The 21150-nt window shown below is 40.1% G+C and overlaps 1 protein-coding gene across 1 annotated transcript; it reads right to left on the bottom strand.

The window, feature by feature from the left end:
- Window positions 1-1703, bottom strand: LOC149235803 (cysteine protease XCP1-like). Its single transcript, XM_089368673.1, has 4 exons — window positions 1265-1703; window positions 815-1047; window positions 463-600; window positions 1-216 (listed from the first exon to the last, which is right to left on the bottom strand). Exons 1-4 carry the CDS (start codon window positions 1701-1703, stop codon window positions 1-3), a joined length of 1026 nt encoding a protein of 341 aa, XP_089224799.1.
- Between the last annotated feature and the right edge of the window lie 19447 nt (window positions 1704-21150).

The following is a 21150-nucleotide window of genomic DNA, read 5'->3' as shown; positions in this document are numbered from 1 at the left end:
TTAATTTACATTTTTGGTAGGGTAAACCATCTGCTGGAAGATCCCACACAGTCCTGCCCCGCCAATGTTCCTGTCAAGCCTCACGTATCCATCTTCTCCCCAGTCACTACCCCACGAATTCCTTCCGATAACATAATCCTTACCATCATCGCTGCCATAACCAACTATTACAAGCGCGTGATTTACGAAGGTTCCACAGCTCCCTGACAGCACGCCCTGCACAAACCCATATGGAATTGACGTGGAAAGTTCATTCACATTAATCATCTGAATGTTAAAAACTTTTGGAACACTGTGATTTTGTTGGTCTTTCAAAGTTTACCCATATTCAAGCTTGATGATGTTTGAAGTGTTCACTTTATAACCAGATAACAAAGTGTTGCAGAAATTTTTATTTTTGTCATCATCTTCCTAACAGTAAAAATCTACGTGTCAGTAGAAATGATTGTGTGTAGTTCTTACGCCATCGTAATTCCGGAAATTATCATCACCGCCATCAATTCCCACAATGACCGGCTGATTAGCCACCGCTTGTACGAGGGCACCACCGTTATTATCCACATACTTGTACCCATCGATCGATGCAACTTTGTGACTCAACTGAACATGAACATGCAGCAGCATAAAATCAGGAAATACAACTTTGTGATTCAACTGAATATGAACATGTAGTAGCAGAAGATCAGGAAACAGGAAAAACATAGGAAAAACATATTCACTAGATTGGAGGTTCGGGAGATATTTCAAAATGAGACGACATGAGCAAAGTTGAATAATTCAGTCAGATTTTCTGAAATATTCCTAGCTGAAGTACTTTTTCATTATCACATTGTCCATTTTCGCCCTCGTAAGAGTAATCTTTTTCTGAATCAATTCCCCCATTAGAAATAACGAATTGTAATCCTCTGGTCACAACTCCGTCGGTGCAACCGTTGTTATCAGTGGTACAATCGATAAGTTGTTGCTCGGAAAGGGAAACAAGATCGCCAGTCACGATTTCGTTGATGCTTTCTACTACTCCAGTTACGACGAAAGCCCAACAACTGCCTGGATAATATATAACACACCCACAAGTTCGAAACGTTAAAGAGAATTTACTGAATCAATATTGTTCTTTACATTTCATGAAGATTGGGCTAAGGATTCACCCAGAGAAGCGAGTGCTCTTTCTTTTTCTATAAATAAACCTAACTGAAATTGAGCTACACTATCAGCTTTGAGGCTTCTTGAAATTAATTTATATTTCACAGATGAACAAACTCACCGCATTCGCCTTGATCTTTCACATCGGTCACGGCACCTTTGTCCCTCCAATCTAGAGACTCGGGCAGATCAGTAAGGTTTTCATAGCTGAATTTCTTTTCATGACCTCTAGGTTGGGTTGGTATGTTTCTTAGGTATTTTGATTTGAACTCGTCTTTACTCAAATCTGAAAATTCGTTAAGGCCAAGCGAGAAGCTCAGGTTCCGCTGGTTAACTTCATCTATATATCTCAGATTGTCTTTGAAAATCTTGTATCTCTGTTGCTTCTCCTCTGCTAATGTATAGGCCTTGTTGTGCTTGGCAAGCCATGATTCATAGAGATTCGCTATTCTGTCCTCACTAAGAAGATCCTTAGGGGAGTACCCAAAATCCCTCGCAGATGTGAAGGCGATGAGTATCAGGCAGGCAAAGAAGAATGCAGGGAAAGATGTGTAACCCATCTGAAACCAAAATCAGAAACAGATTGGTGAGTCAGTATAAGGCCAAAGTTGAACTGAAGCTAAAATCAATTCTCTGTTAGAAATCAATGTGGGTTTACAGAAAACATATAAAATAAAAGCATAAGAACGGTCAAAGAAATCAAAAAAGAAAAACCACGTCGCCGAACACTAATGTGTACGATAGAAACTTCTAGAAGACAAACGTGTGTATGATAGAAAACTGTATATGAAAATCAATATTCACTAAATAGTTGACTTAATCATTATTTTTATTATAATATAAATAAATTACATTAAAAAATAATTGAAATGAAAATGAGAGAAATTTATTATTATCAAAATGTATTATTCTTCAGTTTGATTTATTTCTTTAACTAACTTTATCTCTTTTGTTATAACACATTGAGTTCGCTTGCCTTAAAAGAAAGACCAATATAACAAGCCACAAAATTATATGGAGTCAAAATAGCATCTAAATATAAAAATAAGAAAATATAACAAACCACAAAAATATATGGACTGAAAATAGAATATAAATATAAAAGTAAGAAAATATAACAAACCACAAAAATATATGGACTGAAAATAGAATATAAATATAAAAGTAAGATTTAGTTCCATATCACGTGGAAAGTACTAAAATTAAATAAAATTACAAGACCAAAATAAGGAAAAATAAGGAAGGAATATAGGATATAGTTCTGCGTTAATTGGAAACAATCCAAGTGAATATGATAACACTTCAGAAACAAAATACTACTACAATTGATATACATTATAAAGTTAAATTAGTTGACATATAATTCAAGGTACTAATATTTTTTATGAGGAAAATAATTTTAACTACTATAATTTCTATTCATTTATGGTTTATATATTCAATATTCAAATTTGTAAGAGATTATATGATTTCCACAAATTGTGTAAGGCCTCCGGGTGATTTTGCAACGGACACTGGTCACGGGCGCACGACGGGCACATGACAGGCGCGCGACAACCGATTGTGCGACGGGTTTGCGTCGAGCTGCGGTAGAAGTGCGACACAATTGCGACAAAACTTGCGACGTTATGGAGCACACGGAAAATGACTAAGTATCATCACGCCTTGAACGCATATGTTATGAGGGCGTGCCAAGAGTTTATATGCGTGGAACGATGGGCAACAACGCATACCCAAGCCGACATGTTAAAGTAAACTTGGGGGCGTTCATAATAGAAATTAGAAGGTCGGCCAAGGAACTACGCATAAGGAGATATGCGTATAAATAAAAGGTGGTTGCACCTCATTTACACCAAGCATCTTCGCACAAGGATTGTACACTCATATGCACAAGAGGTAAACTGCGCAGGGGTAAAGGAAGACTATGCACATCTCATGCGCAATACTTCTAGGGTGCAGTTTTGGATTGTTAAGTGTCGGTTTGGGTGAGGCAAGCCTGCTAAGGTGGAAATTATATGCAGACATTGTGTGCAGGATTTGATAAAGAGAGATAGGTGGCTAGGTGAGCATTCCTCTTTGTGCAAGGGTGCACATGATTGTAAAAGGCTGTTCTATGCCTTGATTGTAAAAATATTCTAAGTGTAGACTTAGTTTGGCAAGGTACACTTGTACATTGTAAAACTGATATTCTCAATAAAATTGCCGGGCAGACTCACATTACGGGGAGTTGCCCCTCCCCTTTATACTTGCTTGCAATTGTTGTTGTTCTCGGTTAATTGCATATGAATAATGAATGAGTATGGGCTTCATTAAAGTATAAAGGATAATTCTTTTACTTGGTTGCGAAACACAAACTAAGTATGTTAATGTTGGAGTAGGCGTAGTCCACGAATATTAGTATTATTAAAAAGAAAGCGTTCGGTGGTGCCGCACCTCGCTACAAGTAGTTGGAAGACTACCGCAAGTGTAGGGGCGTGACAGTTGGTATCAGAGCTCGGTCAAAGCTGGTGAGCAAAGGTTGCTCGTGACGAAGTACAGATTTGAAGCTGATGAGCTGGGTTGCTCATGACAGTGGACAACAAGGCATGGCAAGTTTGGGTGAAGGTGGGAAGAAGCTCTTGCTTACCTTGGACAGGTTGAAGAGGTTGAAAGAAGAGAGACCCCGAATCCGTGAAGAAATTGAAGCCTTGGACAAAGATGTTGAAGACAAGCTTCTTCAACTTGGTTGGACAATGGAGCAAGGTGAAGTTGCAGATTGTGCTAACAAGGAAGAGGAAGCCGTGATAGATGAAGATGTTGCAAACAGGACTACGATGGAGGATGAACTTGAGGTTGATCAAGTCGAACCAGAATCGTGTAGTTTGTCAATATGTATGAATGAGGTCACTCACATGGAGGAGCCTCATGTTGATGATGTAAGTACCGTTGATACTTGTGTTTCATTTGGGCATTTGGTAGATGGACTGTATGCAGGGAAGGGCAAAGCCAGTTTTCCTATGCTAGGGAGGATCTCGCCATGGATGACTAGGATGGAACCTTGTATGGAGAAGCAAGGATTGTCAATTGTTGCAGGACTTGTTGGGGTTGTTTGTGACCTTGTAGTAGAAGGTACAAAGGCCCTTGACAAGGGAGGAACTTGATGATCGTTGTGGAGGATTGGGTCATGCTTTAGCCACATGGAGAATTGGCTAAGTGCCCGGCATGACTCATGGACAGATTGAGGAGGGCACACACTTGTGATGTTTTGGGTGGACTTCTCATGGCCAAGACCAAGAGGTAGTCTTGGTGGACATTTTGGTGGAGGAGCTATGGTGAAGGGACTCATGACAGGACGATGCAATGATGGGATGGTTGGGTGACCGAGTTCACTAAACCGAAGATTGAAGACCTGGATGGACTTGTGGGCAGCTATGGAGCATTCCTACTACATGGGGAGCTGAGGCATCTTGTATGCTTGCTGAGGTGTTGGTTGGGGATGGTTTATGGAGCTCATGAGGACATGAGATTGTTGTGACTTTTAGGGACTTCATGTATGGTGGACTTAGAGGATCTAATGCATTGAGGAGCTGAGGTCAGGAGACTTTGATGCAATATGGGGTGCATACTTTCAAAGTACATGTATGGGCATGGCTTGGAAGAGTGACTTGATGTGGAGGATCGATGAGGCACTTTGGAGTGATGGAGTTGCAACGATGATGATGATGATGCTTTGGTGATACACTTGAGCATGGGTTGAGCCGAGACTCAACTACTTTCTACACATGGAAGCTGATTTGATCGAGGATCATGGGCAACACATGGATAGATGAGACAAGTTCATACTTGTTTCTATGGAGACTTGAGGATGCAACATTGCAGATGATGAAGGGGCTTCATGGACCTGAATGGGGCACATCGAGAGTTGGTTTGAGGAGATGGTCTCTTCACATGGAGGAGACACACATATGGACAACATGTTGTAGATGAGATGGATGGAGTTTCCATGGACCTGAGCATGGATTATGGAGATACATACTTTGGTATGGTGAGCTTGGTGGCAGTTGGTCACTAGGCCGAGACATGGTGGAGACAGTGGTTCTACATATGTTGCAGTGATGTTTGCCTTATGTGGAGGAGTCAACTTCATGGATGATATTATGTTGTCGAGGACGACAACGATTTCAGGTGGAGGAGAAAGTAAGGCCTCCGGGTGATTGTGCGACGGGCACCGGGCACGGGCGCACAACGGGCACGCGACAACCGGGTTTGCGACGAGCTGTGGTAGAAGTGCGACACAATTGCGACAAAATATGCGACGTTATGGAGCACATGAAAAATGACTAAGTATCATCACGCCTTGAACACATATGTTATGAAGGCGTGCGAAGAGTTTATATGCATGGAACGATGGGCAACAACGCATACCCAAGCCGACATGTTAAAGTAAACTTGGGGGCGTTCATAATAGAAATTAGAAGGTCGGCCAAGGAACTACGCATAAGGAGATATGCGTATAAATAAAAGGTGGCTGCAACTCATTTACACCAAGCATCTTCGCACAAGGATTGTACACTCATACGCACAAGAGGTAAACTGCGCAGGGGTAAAGGAAGACTACGCACATCTCATGCGTAGTACTTCTAAGGTGCAGTTTTGGACTGTTAAGTGCCGGTTTGGGTGAGGCAAGCGTGCTAAGGTGGAAACTATATGCAGACATTGTGTGCAGGACTTGATAAAGAGAGATAGGTGGCTCGGGTGAGCACTCCTCTTTGTGCAAGGGTGCACATGATTGTAAAAGGTTGTTCTATGCCTTGATTGTAAAAATATTCTAAGTGTAGACTTGGTTTGGCAAGGCACACTTGTACATTGTAAAACTGATATTCTTAATAAAATTGTCGGGCAGACTCACATTACGGGGAGTTGCCCCTCCCCTTTATACTTGTTTGCAATTGTTGTTGTTCTCGGTTAATTGCATATGAATAATGAATGAGTATGGGCTTCATTAAAGTATAAAGGATAATGCTTTTACTTGGTTGTGAAACACAAACTAAGTATGTTAATGTTGGAGTAGGCGTCGTCCACGAATGTTAGTATTGTTAAAAAGAAAGCGTTCGGTGGTGCCGCACCTCGCTACAAGCGGTTGGAAGACTACCGCGGGTGTAGGGGCATGACAAATTGGATGATAATAGAATGATAATTTTTTATGTAGCACAAACAAATCATATGTTTTTCATGCACATAATATTGTCAAAAATTTATCATATTTTGGACTCATTAAATATAATGCCTTTTCTTTTTCTTATTATTGAGATTTATAGCATAAATGAGCTTAAGCTTACCAAAAAGTTATGAGATAATGGTCTTCTAAAGTCTTCCATTTTTTGAATTTATCTCTTTACTCTTAATATATCCTCTATCATCATGTTCATTCTATGGAACACTTACTAGCTAAAGGAAAATATTATCTTTTCCTTATAATTAGCATTAGGTTTAGTGTTCTTAAACCCATAATCCTTCCTTATAGTTAGCATTAGGTTTAGTGTTCTTAAACCCACTTGGAACATTCATGATGCTTTAAAAAGTGTATATTGGATTCTCACATGTTAATGAATACCCATATTAGAATTATGATATGTTAAAATGGTCATCACATGGACATGCAATGATATTTGGATTGTACTAAATGGAATGTACTAAATGAGAAAAAAGGTATAAATTGTATGAGAAATGCCATCGATTAAAAAACTATAAAGTACCCTAAAAACTTGTTAAACTGAAAATTTTGACAAAATCAACATCATCTTTGGAATGCACAAAATTTTAATCAACCCTATATAGAATTTAAGTATATTAATTGCTACTTGTGTAAATCTATTTTGAATAAGGAGTCAATGTCTCTATCTAGCATAAACGAAGCAAGAGGCTTGAAACCAATTTTACACCTATCAATGATAAATCCCTTAGTAACCTAGATATAATAAAGATAGAAGAAAAAGGTTAAAAAGGAAATCAATTATCTTTAGGCTCACAACACATCTAATGGGAAACAACACTAGAAAAATTTAGGGGGGGCAATTTAGGCTTTCTAGAACATAAAATGGGATGATTTTTTACAATGACATAAATTTTAAAAATTACTTCATCAAATATAATTATGTATAAAATGAAAATGTTTAGCATATGCATTTATAGAGAAGGAATGCCATTTGCAAAGTGTAATTCTCTTAACCTACATATAATATCAGAATGCTAGAAAATACCAGAAAAGTAATGCCCGAAATTAGACAAATGGAAATATTTTACTATGAGCAGCAGAAAATAATATACAGATGTCGCTTCGAGGGAACAACCTCCAATAGAGTAGAACTCAATTACAACAATACTTTGCATGACTTCCCTTGCTATCTTTGACTATATATAGATTCATGAGATCCAAAACCCTAACTACTCCTGGTCCCTTGCATAATTTCATATTAACCACTTTATTTATTAGCTATGGCTCATTTAATCATCATCATTGGCTAAACTAACTAATTTTGGCCCCTTTTTTATAATGCAGGTAAACCACTTACAATCATCATTAATGGGGGTAACTTCTTGTGGCATTTATTTACTGAGCTAAATAATCATGACGCTTGTGGGATCCCTTGGGCCTACTACATTTAAAAAGTGGTTAGGGTCGGGCCTTAACAGGCCCTCCCTCTTCAAAAGTAGCCTCGTGCTCAAGGTTGGAGTTGCAAAATTTGTTGGATAATAGTTTTTGGTTCCCATGTTGCATCTTCTAGCAATGTGTCTTTCCACCGGATGAGGAATTTCTTGATAGTGTGGCCGCAAAGATGCCTTTCTTGTAAATCCAATACCAATTCTAGTCAAAGCCAAAGAGAACCTTCGTCATCTAATTCAAGTAGTATGGTATGACCCTTGCAATTGTGTCCCATTACTTTCTTGAGTCAAAAGACATGGAAGATTAGGTGGAATTTTGAAGTGGTCGGCAAGGCCAGTTTGTAGGTGATTGAGCCAATACATTAAGTCACCTAATAAGGCCCATAAAATTTTGTAGCTAGTTTTTGGAAGCCATTTTCTTTGAGAGAGGTCTGCTTATAACGTTGGAGTCAAAGAAACACTTGGTCACCCACTCGAAAATACCTTTCGAAGCGATGTTGGTCATCTTGTTGCTTCATCCAATTTTGATCTTCATGGAGATTATCCTTCATAATAGTGAGAGTGGCAACTCGATTATGAAGCGGTTGATTAACTACCTGCAAAATGGATGATCCTAGAAGAAAAGAAATTGGTGAAGGTGCGAGTTGGCCATACACCACCTCATATGGTGTCATCTTGGTTGCTTCATGATAATTAGTATCATACCAACATTTTGCTAAAGTTAACCATTGCACCCATTAATGTTGTTTGTCCGAAGCAAAGCACCATAGCTAGGTCTCCAAACATTTGTTTACTACTTCGGTTTGACCATCCATCTAGGAGTGATATGATGTACTGATTTGGAGTGGCATGCCATGTAGCTTGAATATATCTTGCCAAAATTTACTCTGAAGGTGGGATATTGATCACACACAATAGAATTATGCATGCCATGAATTTTGAAAATTTGATCGATGAAAACTTGAGCGACCAAGGTTGGAGTGAATGGGTGCGGTAAGGCACAAAAATGAGTGTATTTGGAAAGGTGATCAACTACCACCATGATAACGAACTTGTTTCCTTATTTAGGAAGACTTGTAATGAATTCCATGGAGACATCTTTCCATATAGAAGCAAGTAGTGACAAGTGATGTAAGGTTCCTGGTGTGTTCACCGTTTCCCGTTTCTTGTGCTAGAAGATGTCACATTTAGCTACAAACGTAAGAATGTGATGTTTCATCTCAACCCAAAAGAAGAAGTGTCATGCATGAGCATAAGTCTTTCGAAATATAGAATGGCATGCAATAGGTGAAAAGACTCATAAGTGGGTAATTATATGGGCTCATTTTACCTCCTAACCTAGTCAAATCAACCATTCTCTTAGCTTATGGTATGATTTTCTGATTATATTTATGCTTTTAAGTATAGGGGGTTTATGCAGTGCATTATATTAGATATTTTTGGGATTCAACTGCGTTAAGTAAGTCATACACGTATGACCATTTCCATGAGAGGTAGTCGTAAGTGACTAATTTCTCATGATTTGAATAGTTCACTTAGCACTCATTGCATCGGGTGATGCTCACAGGGGTGAAGAAGTGGGATTGAAACTGGTGAAATAAATCACATAGCATCAATCATCACTTCCGGGGCTTGCACCTGGTAACCAGGACTTCCCGGGATGTCACCCATCCCAGTGAGTTGAGTTAGTTATGATGCCATGTGTTCTAACATGTGTTTAATGCAGATTATTGATGAATTTCGAGGTCAAAGTCAAGGATCCAATGGACAAATGGTAGCAATAAATCGAAGTGGACAAAGGAAAGGACTTATAGGAGGGAATCACCCTCATTTATTACTCCTCACTTCGAATTCCACTTCATTCACCTTGGAGTACAAGCAGCCAAATCATGCACTAGAAGGCAGCTGAGCAAGTGGACGATGACTAATGATTATCTCAGGTTTTTGGAGCCAAGCCTCCCTAATTTTAAGGAAGTTGTTGGTGGCTTCATTTATATAAGTAGAGAGGCCTAGGGCCTCACTAGGGTCAGGTTTTTTGTTCGATTTTTGCTTATATAAACTCTGCTCAACTTCGAGCTTATTATTTTGTGACAGTTTCATGTAATCCTGCTATTCCTTTGGAAGTACGTATGGAATCCTTTTTGAGTTAGCACTGAGTTACCTCAGAGGGTTGAATCTCTTGGGTTAGGTCCCAATCCAAGTAGCCAAGCTCCTCTTTACCTATATTTGTATTTTTATTTCAGTTTCTAGATTAGGTTGTTGTTAGATGTATTTCTTTTATGGTTAAGAATAGGCTACTTTTGAGGATTCAGTAGTTTGGTTCCATTTGTGCTTTCTATAGCAGGTTGAGCAGTGATAAAGAGAAGATTCAAAAGGCTAGAAATAGTGCCTTGGCCTCTCTTCCTCCATTTGGTACCATGAATTGAGGCAAAGACCCTCTTGCTGCCCCAAAAACATGAATTTTCCTCATTCATAGGACTTCTACTGTTTGCAGCTTGTTAGCAGGTTAATAGTATAGTTATTCTTTGCTTCAGATCTTCTTCATCATGCTAACTTCCTTATTTACAATAGTCATCTTTCATGCTTTCCTTTCTTGCATCACTTCTCAACATTTCCTTTCATAGATCATAGTTTAGACAATTTTGATGCAAAACTCTGTTTTTTCTAGATGCACTCATTTCATTTCTTGCTTGATCTTGTTAGTTGACTGTCAGTTCCTTTGTAGCATATCTCTTCTTGCAGTAGGCTAGCTCATCATCCATCACATCCTCCACCTAATCCATGCCCTACAGGTCACCCAAGTCTCAGCTCAATTCTGCCTTACTTTCCTGCATTTTCCATAGAACTTCTTCCTCTCTCCTTGAGCAAACCCAATCATATTGCTCTCTCCCTGTGATTCATGGTGGACCCTAAGCACCCTAACACCTCATTCCAACCTTCATCCACCTTTTCCACCCACTCTCACACCATCAAAACAGTGAAAATTGCTCTCGACCTCCTCCTGTAGGCCTCCTATAGTTGCCCTGTTTTACTCTTGTAGATTTCCTGTGTCCTCTTGTAGATTTTCCTGTAGGCTTTCTTTTGAAGGCTGAGTGTGGGAAAAGCCTCTAGAAGGCTACCTGAGACCTCCTAGGACCCATTCACACCATCCTACATCCTATCAAGTCCCGAAACCACCCTCCAACGCCACCTATTCACTGTCACATTCACACACAATAAATCACATGCATGTCAAATTCACATAAAAATACATAAAATTCCAAAAAGATGTTTTCTGCTTATTTACTTCCAGAAATAGCTTAGTTAGATGTTGTTTACTTCCTTGAGGAGGTAATGGCAATCTTTTTATGGTTTTCATATTGCTTTATGCAAAAGTAGGATTAGTTGGTTAATTAGGGTTTACTAGGTTTTCTTTACATTTCAGTATTTCTCCTTTCTGCAGTTAGAGTATCATCTGTAGAGTAATCTTTCTTTCCTTTCATAACATATAAAGCTTCTTCTGGAATCCATAGAAGTTGGCTTGAGCTCCTAGTGATCTTGCGTCGTCTGACCAAGTGACAACTTGCAGTGAGAACTAGTACTTGTGCATACAACATCGATGCTTCCAAGTTTGTTACAACCTGTCGGGTTGATAAGAGTTAAGTAGGCAGCCCAGGAGCTACAGAATTATTGCTGCAATGCTGGTGCTCACCACTTTTTGGCATTGTTTTTGGGGAAGAGTTAGAGTATTCTGTGATTGTTGCTTTCTTCTATTTTCTATTACAACATTCTGCTAATAGTTTATTTCAACAAAAGTAGACTAGTCATTTCTCTTCTTTAAAGTTCTACATTTCCTTGATTTCCTCTTCAATTCTACAAATTTCATTTCAGCAAAAGTAGACTAGTCATTACTTTTCCTTCAGTTCTGCATTTCCTTGCTTTCCTCTTCAATTGTGAAAATTTCTATTCAGCAAGTTCATTTCAGCTAGTTGCAATTTGTTTTGTTCAATCAATTTTAGTTTCTGCAGGTACTATCAGTGTGGGGAAAAAGAAACAAAAACCAACCAAAAAAATATTTCCTTTCATGCCTCATAGAAATAGAGATAACTCAGGAAAAAAATTTCCCAACACCCCCACTTCTTCACACAGCCAGCCTTCTCTCTTTTTCGGCGGCTGCAATCAAGAAGAACCCTTATGTGAACATCAAGACATATTTGAAGAAGCTATAGGGGAAGAAGAAGAAGAAAACATTCCAAGCCAATGGTTGAAAACAAAAATGCTAGGGGGGATGGAGAGAGAATAGAGGGTACCTTTCCCATTCTGGAGACCAATGGGGACACCAAAATGAAGAATACAAACCCTTTCGCCCTACCTCATTTCCATGGTCTGACTACAGAAGATCCCGACGCCTTTTTGTTCGAGTTTGTTCTTATTTGTCGAACCCATGACTAAGTAGAAGATGAGAAAAAGTTGAAATTGTTCCCTTCTACTCTCAAGGATGTAGCACTATGCTGATTCATGGGATTACCTGGCAATAGCATCACAACTTGGGCTTAGATGCAGCAAGCCTTTAACAACAAGTATTGAGACTATTGTAGGTCAAAAGATACTAAAGAAGAAATTTTCCAAATGACCATAGGAAGTGATGAGTCCCTGGAAGACTATGAAGAGAGGTTCCAGCTTAGTTACAAAAGGGTCGGGTGTACACTTGACCCTGAGTCTCTGAAGTTGGTCCTACTTAGGGGAATTCAGGAAGATCTTTTAGACACCCTCCATCTACTGGCCAGGGGATACATCTACCAACTATCCTATGAGGACATAAAGACTATTTTTAGAAACCATTATAGAGCAGCCAAAAAGAAAGGTAGGGGGAGTCAACCCATAGCCAGTACCTCTTCCTCTAACTTATCCATTAAAGGAGAAATTGGAAACATGTTGGAAGACTTCAAGAGTGAGATGCTACAGACTCTTGCCATGAAAATGGATACCTTACATATCAAAAGGAAACAAGAGAAAGCAGAGAGGGCTTTGGCAATTTTTTGCCCTAGATGCACCAGGAGGCATCCTAGGAATGAATGCCCATTGAACTCTATAGAGGTTTGCTCAGTTTGTGAAGAAAATCACTCTACAGATAAGTGCCCTTCCTTACCCAGACTTAAAGCTGTATATCAATGGGTTGAGGGAGTCACTAAACATCTCTATTACATAAACCAAACAAGGAAACATGGACCCAGACCATACTAGCAGAGGATGCAAGGGACATCTCAGGCATACTACAACCCCAACCAAGTCACTTTTGTGCCTTCTTGGGGCACTCCTGCTCATCCTTCCTAGTCCACGCCTCCTCCTTGGTCCTTCACATCTCAATATCATGCCCAACCAGCCACCCATTCATTTCAATCCTATGCTTAGCCACAACCTCAGTGGAATACACCTCATCAAGGGTGGAGGCCTCAATGCAACTCTTTTCCTACTCTTTTTCCTCCACCACCTACCCAACCACAACCTGTGGGCCAAATAAATCGATCTTGTGGACAAGGCCGATCTCCCTAGTATCAGAAGATAGTATAGCAACACACGGACAAACAAACATATCTTCCTCTAAACATATGTGATTTATAAGTAAATACTACAAAGGTGTCAAGATCCTACCTTAGATCCAATGCTTGTTCGTAGTATTCATCCCCTGGTTGTTCGAAAGAGTTACCTTTGAGGACCTGCAGTAAAAAACAAGCAAACATTAAATATCACCTGCATAGTAAATATTATAAATCATGTCTATTATGGTGATCAAGGAATCCATAAAATAAGCCATGAATCAACAACATATTGAGAAAAACAAATTTATTTGTATTAAATTTTAAGTAGAAGAACCTTACAACCTTTTCAACCTTGATGTTGAACAAGCTCTTCTTGGGGTTTGAAATAGGAATTTCCTTTACTTTGACAAGCCTTGCACTCTTCCAAATGAGATCTTAGAGGTATGTAATCTCTCCTCATAAAAACTCAACTGAAGAAGACTAAGTTCCAATAGCATTTCGCCTAAAAAATATTCAGCTTCTAACCTCCCAAGTAACTAGCCCAATGCTTCTTTTTATAGTGCAGAGGAGGAGGTTATTGGTCCACCTATGAAGGGATAGAATCATCCTTCAAAGGAATAAGCACCTCACATCAAAGGGTTAGCTCCTTAAGGTATGGGATACATGAACCTTAAAAGAGCGAACTTGCCACCTCAAGATTCCTTCCAGAAGATTCTAGAAATGACTGAAAGTGTTATTTTCAGAGTATACTTGAGCCTTTTTAACTTTTACAGGGGTCCACACCTTTAACATAGAGACAGTGCAGTCAGTTGCGTAGGAGACATGACCATTAGGTGTGGTACCATAGGTAAGACAAAGAGAAAGTGTGGAACCAGAGTTTTAAAGACTTTTGAAGGCTTTTCTCTTATTTTCTAGGCTTGATATGAGGAACTGATGTTTTAGACTTGCAGAGGAGGAAAGTATGAGTGATAATGAACTCACACAGATAGCAGAATGTTAAGGTGAAAATTTTTAATGCAACACAACCGTTACCTCCTGCTCCACCAAAGCAACCCCAAATGCCTGCCTAGCCAAATCCAAACCCAAACAACTAATAGGCTCAACAAGAGTATAGTGAGGAACCATCATGCCCAACTTATGCTGTGGAGATTCAGGAAATTAACTTGCAATGTGGGAAAGTTCTCCCAGATAGCCAGCCTCCACCTTGGGAGGTTGAGGAAGATAAAGAGGAAAGTGAACCTAAAGAAATTCCAGCCTTTCCTGAGAGACTATCCGGGATAGTCCAGGCTACCCGAGAAGAAACTTAACTCCTAGGAGAATTGAAACATTTATGCGTGAAGATACCACTTCTACAAGCCATAAAAGATGTGCTTGTCTACAATAGGTTAATCAAAGAGAAGTTCTTTAGGCATCCAGGAAGGCACAAGAGAGATGCCCCAACCATCAATGCCATAGGACAACTATCCGACCTGATGTTAGGGTAGGTGATCTATCCAAAATATCTAGAGCCTAGAAACCCAGTAATTGATGTCCACATCAATGGAAACATGATCCCACATACCTTGATTGACCTAGGAGCTTCCATTAATGTGATAACAAAGGACACAATGCTCAAACTTAACCTCCAGGGCTCCTTGAGGAAGACCACGATTGTGCTACAACTAGCAGGCCGCTCCATCATGACCCTTGAGGGGATTGTGGAGGATGTGATGGTCTCCATTGATTCTTGGGAGTACCCTATTGATTTCTTAGTTCTCCAACCAAAGGAAAAGCTCACTAGGTGTCCTCTCATTCAAGGAAGACCCTGGTTGGCTACCGCCAATGCCTACATCAGCTGTCAAGCTAGGAACATGACCATAAAGAATGGGCACATGTCAAAGCAGTTAATCCTATATCCTCCTACCCAACCCTTGCTAGAACATGATCTACCTCTCTGGTTGGAGGAGGAAGATGAGGATGAAGTCTATTCTGCACCACTTTGTGCATTAGAAATTTCCATGGGGGGAAATAGCAAGATGAGGATGATATGATTGAAAATATGATTCAGAATCCACCTCCCAGTGTATCACCATTAGAGGATATAGTAATCTAGAAACCCAAAACAACCCCTTAATTGATCTCTGTTTGGCTGACTCCACTTCTCCCCATGCTAAAAATATAGAGCTCAGCCCAGAAAGAACCTTGAAAATCAATCCATCCCTATCCATTTCCCAGGAAAAGGAGTTGTGTAGTGTGCTAAGAAAACACCTAGATGGCTTTGCCTAGAGTTATAAGGAGATGAAGGGAGTGCACCCTTCAATATGCAGTCATCATATATACATCAAGGAGGATTGCAAGCTAGTCAGGTAGCCTCAAAGGAGGATGAATCCAACACTTAAAGATATTGTTAAGGAAGAACTGTAGGAATTGCTTGATGTAGGATTCATCTGTCCCATCTCTGACAGTGAATGGATCTCTCCTTTGGTGCTAGTTCCAAAGAAAAATGGTAAGTGGAGAATCTGTGTTGACTATTAGGAATTGAACAAAGCCACTAAAAAGGACCATTTTACTTTACCTTTCATAGATCAAGTGTTAGACAGTCTGGTAGGGAAAAAGTTTTTCTCTTTCCTAGATGGGTTTAGTGGGTATAATCAGATTCAAATCATCCTGAAGGACCAAGATAAGACCACTTTCACTTGTCCTTGGGGTACCTTTTCATACCAAGTCCTTCCTTTTGGTTTGTGCAATGCTCCAGCCACTTTCCAAAGAGCGGTACTGAGTATATTTTCTGAATTAGTTCATGATGCAGTAAAGATATACATGGATGACTTTACTCCTTATGGCTCTGAATTTCAAGAAGCTTTATCTAACCTAGGAAAAGTTCTGGACAAGTGTATTGAGATGAACCTATCCCTCAGTCTAGAAAAATGTGAATTTTTTATGATTGAAGCGACAATGTTAAGTCATGTGATATCTCAGCAGGGACTGTAGGTGGACCCCAACAAAAATGCCATCATCCAAAGGGTCCCACCTCCTCAAAAGGTGAGAGATGTCAGAATTTTCCTAGGCTTAGATGGGTATTACAAGACATTCATTAAAGATTTTAGCAAGCTAGCCTATCCTTTGTTTGGCATCTCAAGGAAACATGTCGAGTTCATATGGTTGGAAAATCATCAAGAAGCCCTAGATACCTTGAAGAGCAAGTTAGTGACTGCCCCAATTCTCTGAGGCCCAAACTGGGCCCTACATTTCCACATTCACACAGATCCCTCGAACAAAGCAATAGGAGCAGCCTTAGGACAAATTGATGAAAAGTTACCTTATGCCATATAATTTATAAGTAAAAGCTTGTCAAAGGTAGAGTTAAACTATACAGTGACCGAGAAGGAACTCCTAGTTGTTGTGAATTCCTTAAACAAATTCAAACATCATATGACAGGCTATCAAACATTTATGCACATTGATCATGCCGCAATTAGATATTTAATGAACAAACCAAATTTAAATGCTTGCATTATTAGATGGTTGCTTTTACTGTAGCAGTTTGATTTGACAATTATTGATAAGCCTTGTAAAGAAAATGTTGTTGGTGACTTTTTGTCTAGAGTAAATTTGCCTACGGGCGAAGAAGGAATGGTGGATGACCAAATGATAGATGAACATCTATTTTCTGTCTCATTACTCTCTCCATGCTTTGCTGATATAGCAAAATACTTGGTTTCATCACAGTTCCCACCGCACCTATCCTCAAAAGAGAAGAGCAAGATAGTAAGGAAAAGCGCCCCTTTCACCTGGATTGGGGGCAATCTTTTCAAACTTGGCCCAGATCAGATCTTGAGAATATGTGTCAGCGAGGAGGAAGTTTTTGGCATCCTCCTGACCTGTCATGACGGGCCTTATGGAGGTCATTTTGCAGCAAAAAGAAATGCCTTCAAGATATTTCAAGATGGCTACTATTGGCCCACTCTTCATCAGGATGTGAGGAGATACACTAGCCATTGTGAATGGTGTCAGAGGATGGGGAAACCTACTCCAAAGGATGAGATGCCCATTTAACCTCAAGTGACCTTTGAGCCATTTGAGAAGTGGGGCATGGACTTTGTGGGTCCTATCAACCCTCCTTCAAAGAATAAACAATACATCATTTTGTGCACCAATTACCTGACAAAGTGGGCAGAAACAAAATCAATCAAAGCAGCGACAGAGGAAAAAGTAGTTGAGTTTTTGAGAGAAAACATATTCTACAAGTTTAGGTATCCAAGAGAGTTGGTCACAAATCAAGGCAGACATTTCACTTCCAATTTGATTGAATACCTGCTCACACATCATAGAATCAAGCACAGGACTTCCAACCCTTACCATCCACAAGCCAATGGGCAGGTGGAGGTCATTAATAGAGCTTTGGAAGGGACCTGACCAAGGTAGTGAGCAGCAGCAGAAAAGACTGGGCAGACAGATTAGTTGAGGCCACTTGGGCCTACAACACAACATGGAAGACCACCACAAGGTTCACACCCTATGAACTGGTCTATGGGAAGAAGGCTTTGGTGTCAATATAATTTTAATTCAATACCCTAAGGATGGTAGCTCAGCCGGACCTGGACCTTAGCCATACACAGAAAGAAAGATTACTTCAGCTCAATGGATTGGATGAACATAGATTGCAGGCCCTTCTCCAAATAGAGGTAGTTCAGCTTCAAAGAAAGATATGGCATGACAAAAATATCAAGGAGAATCAATTCCAAGAGAGAGATTGGGCACTACTCTATGATTCAAGATACAAAGATTTCAAAGGAAAGCTAAGGACAAGATGGATGGGACCCTACACTGTGGAGAAATGCAATGACAATGGTTCAGTTCTGATCAGAACCATTGATGATGAAGTCATCCCCATGCTTGTCAATGGACACCAGTTGAAACTCTACAAGAAACCCCTCTCCAAGTGAGATTTCAGTGAATATTTGAATAAGACAGTGATGGTAGTGGAGCATGTCTTAGCCTCCACTTCACGCACTCACTAAAGAAAAGGAAAAAGAGAAATAAACAATAAGGACTCAAGTGAAAACCTCAATGAGGCGCTTGAGTCCCATCATTGGGTTGAAAACCTCTTCTGAGGTGGTCCAGTGATGTCAAAAAAAAAGAGAGAAAAAGAATAATATCCCTGGGTGAAAACCTCCCTTGGAAGCACCTAGGGCAGGAAATTAGGGTGAAAACCTTTGTGAGCCACCCTCATTGTTTTCACAAAAAAAAAGAAGGAAAAATAATGAATTTTCATTTGCATTGCAAGTTTGCAGGAGGACTACAGGAAGCATAAGAAGGTGCCAAGGGAACCCTGACATGCACACCAACACCTATCCTACCTTCTCCACACTTTTCTCCATCATTTTTGGCATTTTTTTCACCCCACTGTGCTTCTTTTTCAAAAATTGTGTTTTCTACAGGAGACTCCTATAGGAATTACAGAGAGCCAGAAATGGATGTAAAAGGTAGTTTGAGGGACATGGAAGCTCCATGAAGAACCTATAAACCCTCCTACATTCTTCAAACCTCCTTGCCATCATTTCCAATCCTGCATCACACCCCAAGCATCATTTTTCTTCATGTCCAAGAAAAACACAGGAAAAAATAGTTTTTCAAGAAAAGAAAAAAAAACAAAAATAAGAGAGGAAGCAACACCATCCATCTCACCTGAAGCCTACTTACTACCTCTCCATCTCTATCTACACCTCTAGCATCATCCTCAAATCTCCAAGCACAGAAAGAAGCTGAAGTTTCAAGGGGAGAAACAGCTACAGGAGCTCCTATAGGAAATCCTATATCAGCTGATCCCATGAAAACCCAGCACTAGCAGCAGGACAATGCACACATGAAGGTTGAGAAGACACCTGAAGCTCAGACCCATCCAGAGAAGAATCTGCACAAGACACAGCCACACATCATCAAGCAGACATCATGCATCAAAAGAAATAAAGGCATGCAGTAGAGAGAGAGCCACAACACCTCACAACAAATACATTCAGGTCAAAGGTAAGTAACTAACCCGCTCCTCTGTGTACATTTGTGTAATTATAAGTCATGGAAAAGCAATGAGATGGTTGAGCTTGAATGAGGGGAAGGTGGCGAGTTAACTTGGCCACCTTCATCTAGTTGACTCCACTCATACGAGATGTCACCAACACATGCGCACAATCAACTCAAGAAAGATGTCAAGGACAGGTAGTGGAGGAAGTGTGAACTCTGATGCAATAATGAGGGATGATTATGAGGAGCGGCCATGATGACAAGGTAGGAGGGGACCAATGGTCCAAATATGGCCAACGTATACTTTTCCAGCTCACCCCCCTTCACTGAAAATATCCATGAAGGGTAATAAGTACTCCTCCCCGAGCATTCTCACCACCTTTTCCTTCATTCTCTCCTTGTAACTGAGCTAGAGCAGTCTCCTTATGCCCCCATAGCCTCGTAACCATCGTTTTCCATTGATATCTTGCATATTCCTACTCTCGGCATTTTCTACATGAGCACCTACAGGTTCTACAGGAGCTCCTACAGAAATTCTACAGGAGGGACAACAGGCTTCTACTGGAGGGGCAGTGAGTTGTTTTGAAGGGAGAAAACACGGGTTTTAGCACGATTTCATTCTGTGGAGGTAGGTTCCATGCATTCCCTTATTTAATATCAATATATGCAAGAAGTGGTTTCAATTTGAGCAGGAAATAAAGTCTTTAGGATAGAGAAAATACATAAAAAAATCTCTGTTTATTTAAAAAAAACACAGTCTCCTTTGTTTCTCTGTTTTTCTCAAAAAAATTTGTCTCCATCTCCACATTTGGTTTCCCAAAAGAGTATAAAAAAAATGATAGGAGGGTTTATGAGAAAGGATCCCACCAACTCCACTAGGCTCCATGCACATCCACCAGTTGTGGACATCTTCACAAGGGAAAATTGGATGAATTTCTTTGAGAAATTCTAAGGGTTTGATGCGGAGATTGCCCAAGAGTTTTCTCTCTCTCTAGTACCCCACACAAGAACTCATGCCACTATCACCTTTAGAGGTCTTTCCATGGACATAACGCCTGAATCTATCAGTAGGGTCACTACCCTTCCTCTTAGGCTGCCTTGGAGTGAGGATGAGAAACCAATTAGCCAGTCTGCCAAGAAAAACTTTTTCCAAAACAATGAAAGCCCTACAGAGGATAAAAATGGCATTAGAAGGGCTAGCATACCATACCCTTTGTATGAGGTTAGCTATCAGATAATCAAATACATTTCCTGTAAGGGGAGGTACAACATTGTCTATGGTTATCACTTTAGAAGCCTCCATTAATTAATGTATGGCATGGACACTCGAGCTCCTCAGAAGCTCAACATCGCCTACTTCCTCCTGCAGTCCCTCATTGACCCAGCACTAAGGTTCAAGCAAGGAATTAAGAGTAGCTAGCTCACCATGGGTTAATTGAAATCCTAGTGGAAGAAGCCCTCCATACATTTACACTCCCTATAGCATGGGAAGTCTTCTTAAACATGACAGCTGAGGATGACATAAAGGCCCTAACTTATGATGTCAATCCTACTAGTAGTGAGGACGAAGAGCAATAAGGGAGAGAAGGTGAAGCCACTGGTGACTTAGTAGAACAAGGAAGGAAGGAGGAAGGAACCGAAATAGAGGAAGAGAAAGCTGAAGAAACAGAGCAGGAAAAAGCAGAGCAAAAAGAGACAGAAAAAGAGACAAAGGGAGGAGAAAAAGAGGCAGAAAAGGAAGAAAAAGAAGAAGGGTCCCCTGAGACTCTGGAAAGAGAGGTAGCAGCTGCCTTCACTGCCCTCAGTACACCAAACAAGCCAAAGAAAAAGTGGAAAAGACAGGCCT

The sequence above is a fragment of the Pinus tabuliformis genome, chromosome 8 (assembly GCF_031772625.1).
Source record: "Pinus tabuliformis cultivar Carrire ecotype Pingquan chromosome 8, CPIR1, whole genome shotgun sequence".
Lineage (NCBI taxonomy): Eukaryota > Viridiplantae > Streptophyta > Pinopsida > Pinales > Pinaceae > Pinus > Pinus tabuliformis.
This window is presented reverse-complemented; position numbering and strand designations above follow the sequence as displayed.

Excerpts from the sequence above, each read along its gene's own strand:
- LOC149235803 (XM_089368673.1), bottom strand. The coding sequence starts at position 1,703 with ATGGGTTACACATCTTTCCCTGCATTCTTCTTTGCCTGCCTGATACTC. Across the intron at positions 1,048-1,264 it reads GAAAGATCAAGGCGAATGCG|GCAGTTGTTGGGCTTTCGTC; the intron begins GTGAGTTTGTTC and ends TATATTATCCAG. Across the intron at positions 217-462 it reads ATTTCCGGAATTACGATGGC|GGCGTGCTGTCAGGGAGCTG; the intron begins GTAAGAACTACA and ends GGGTTTGTGCAG.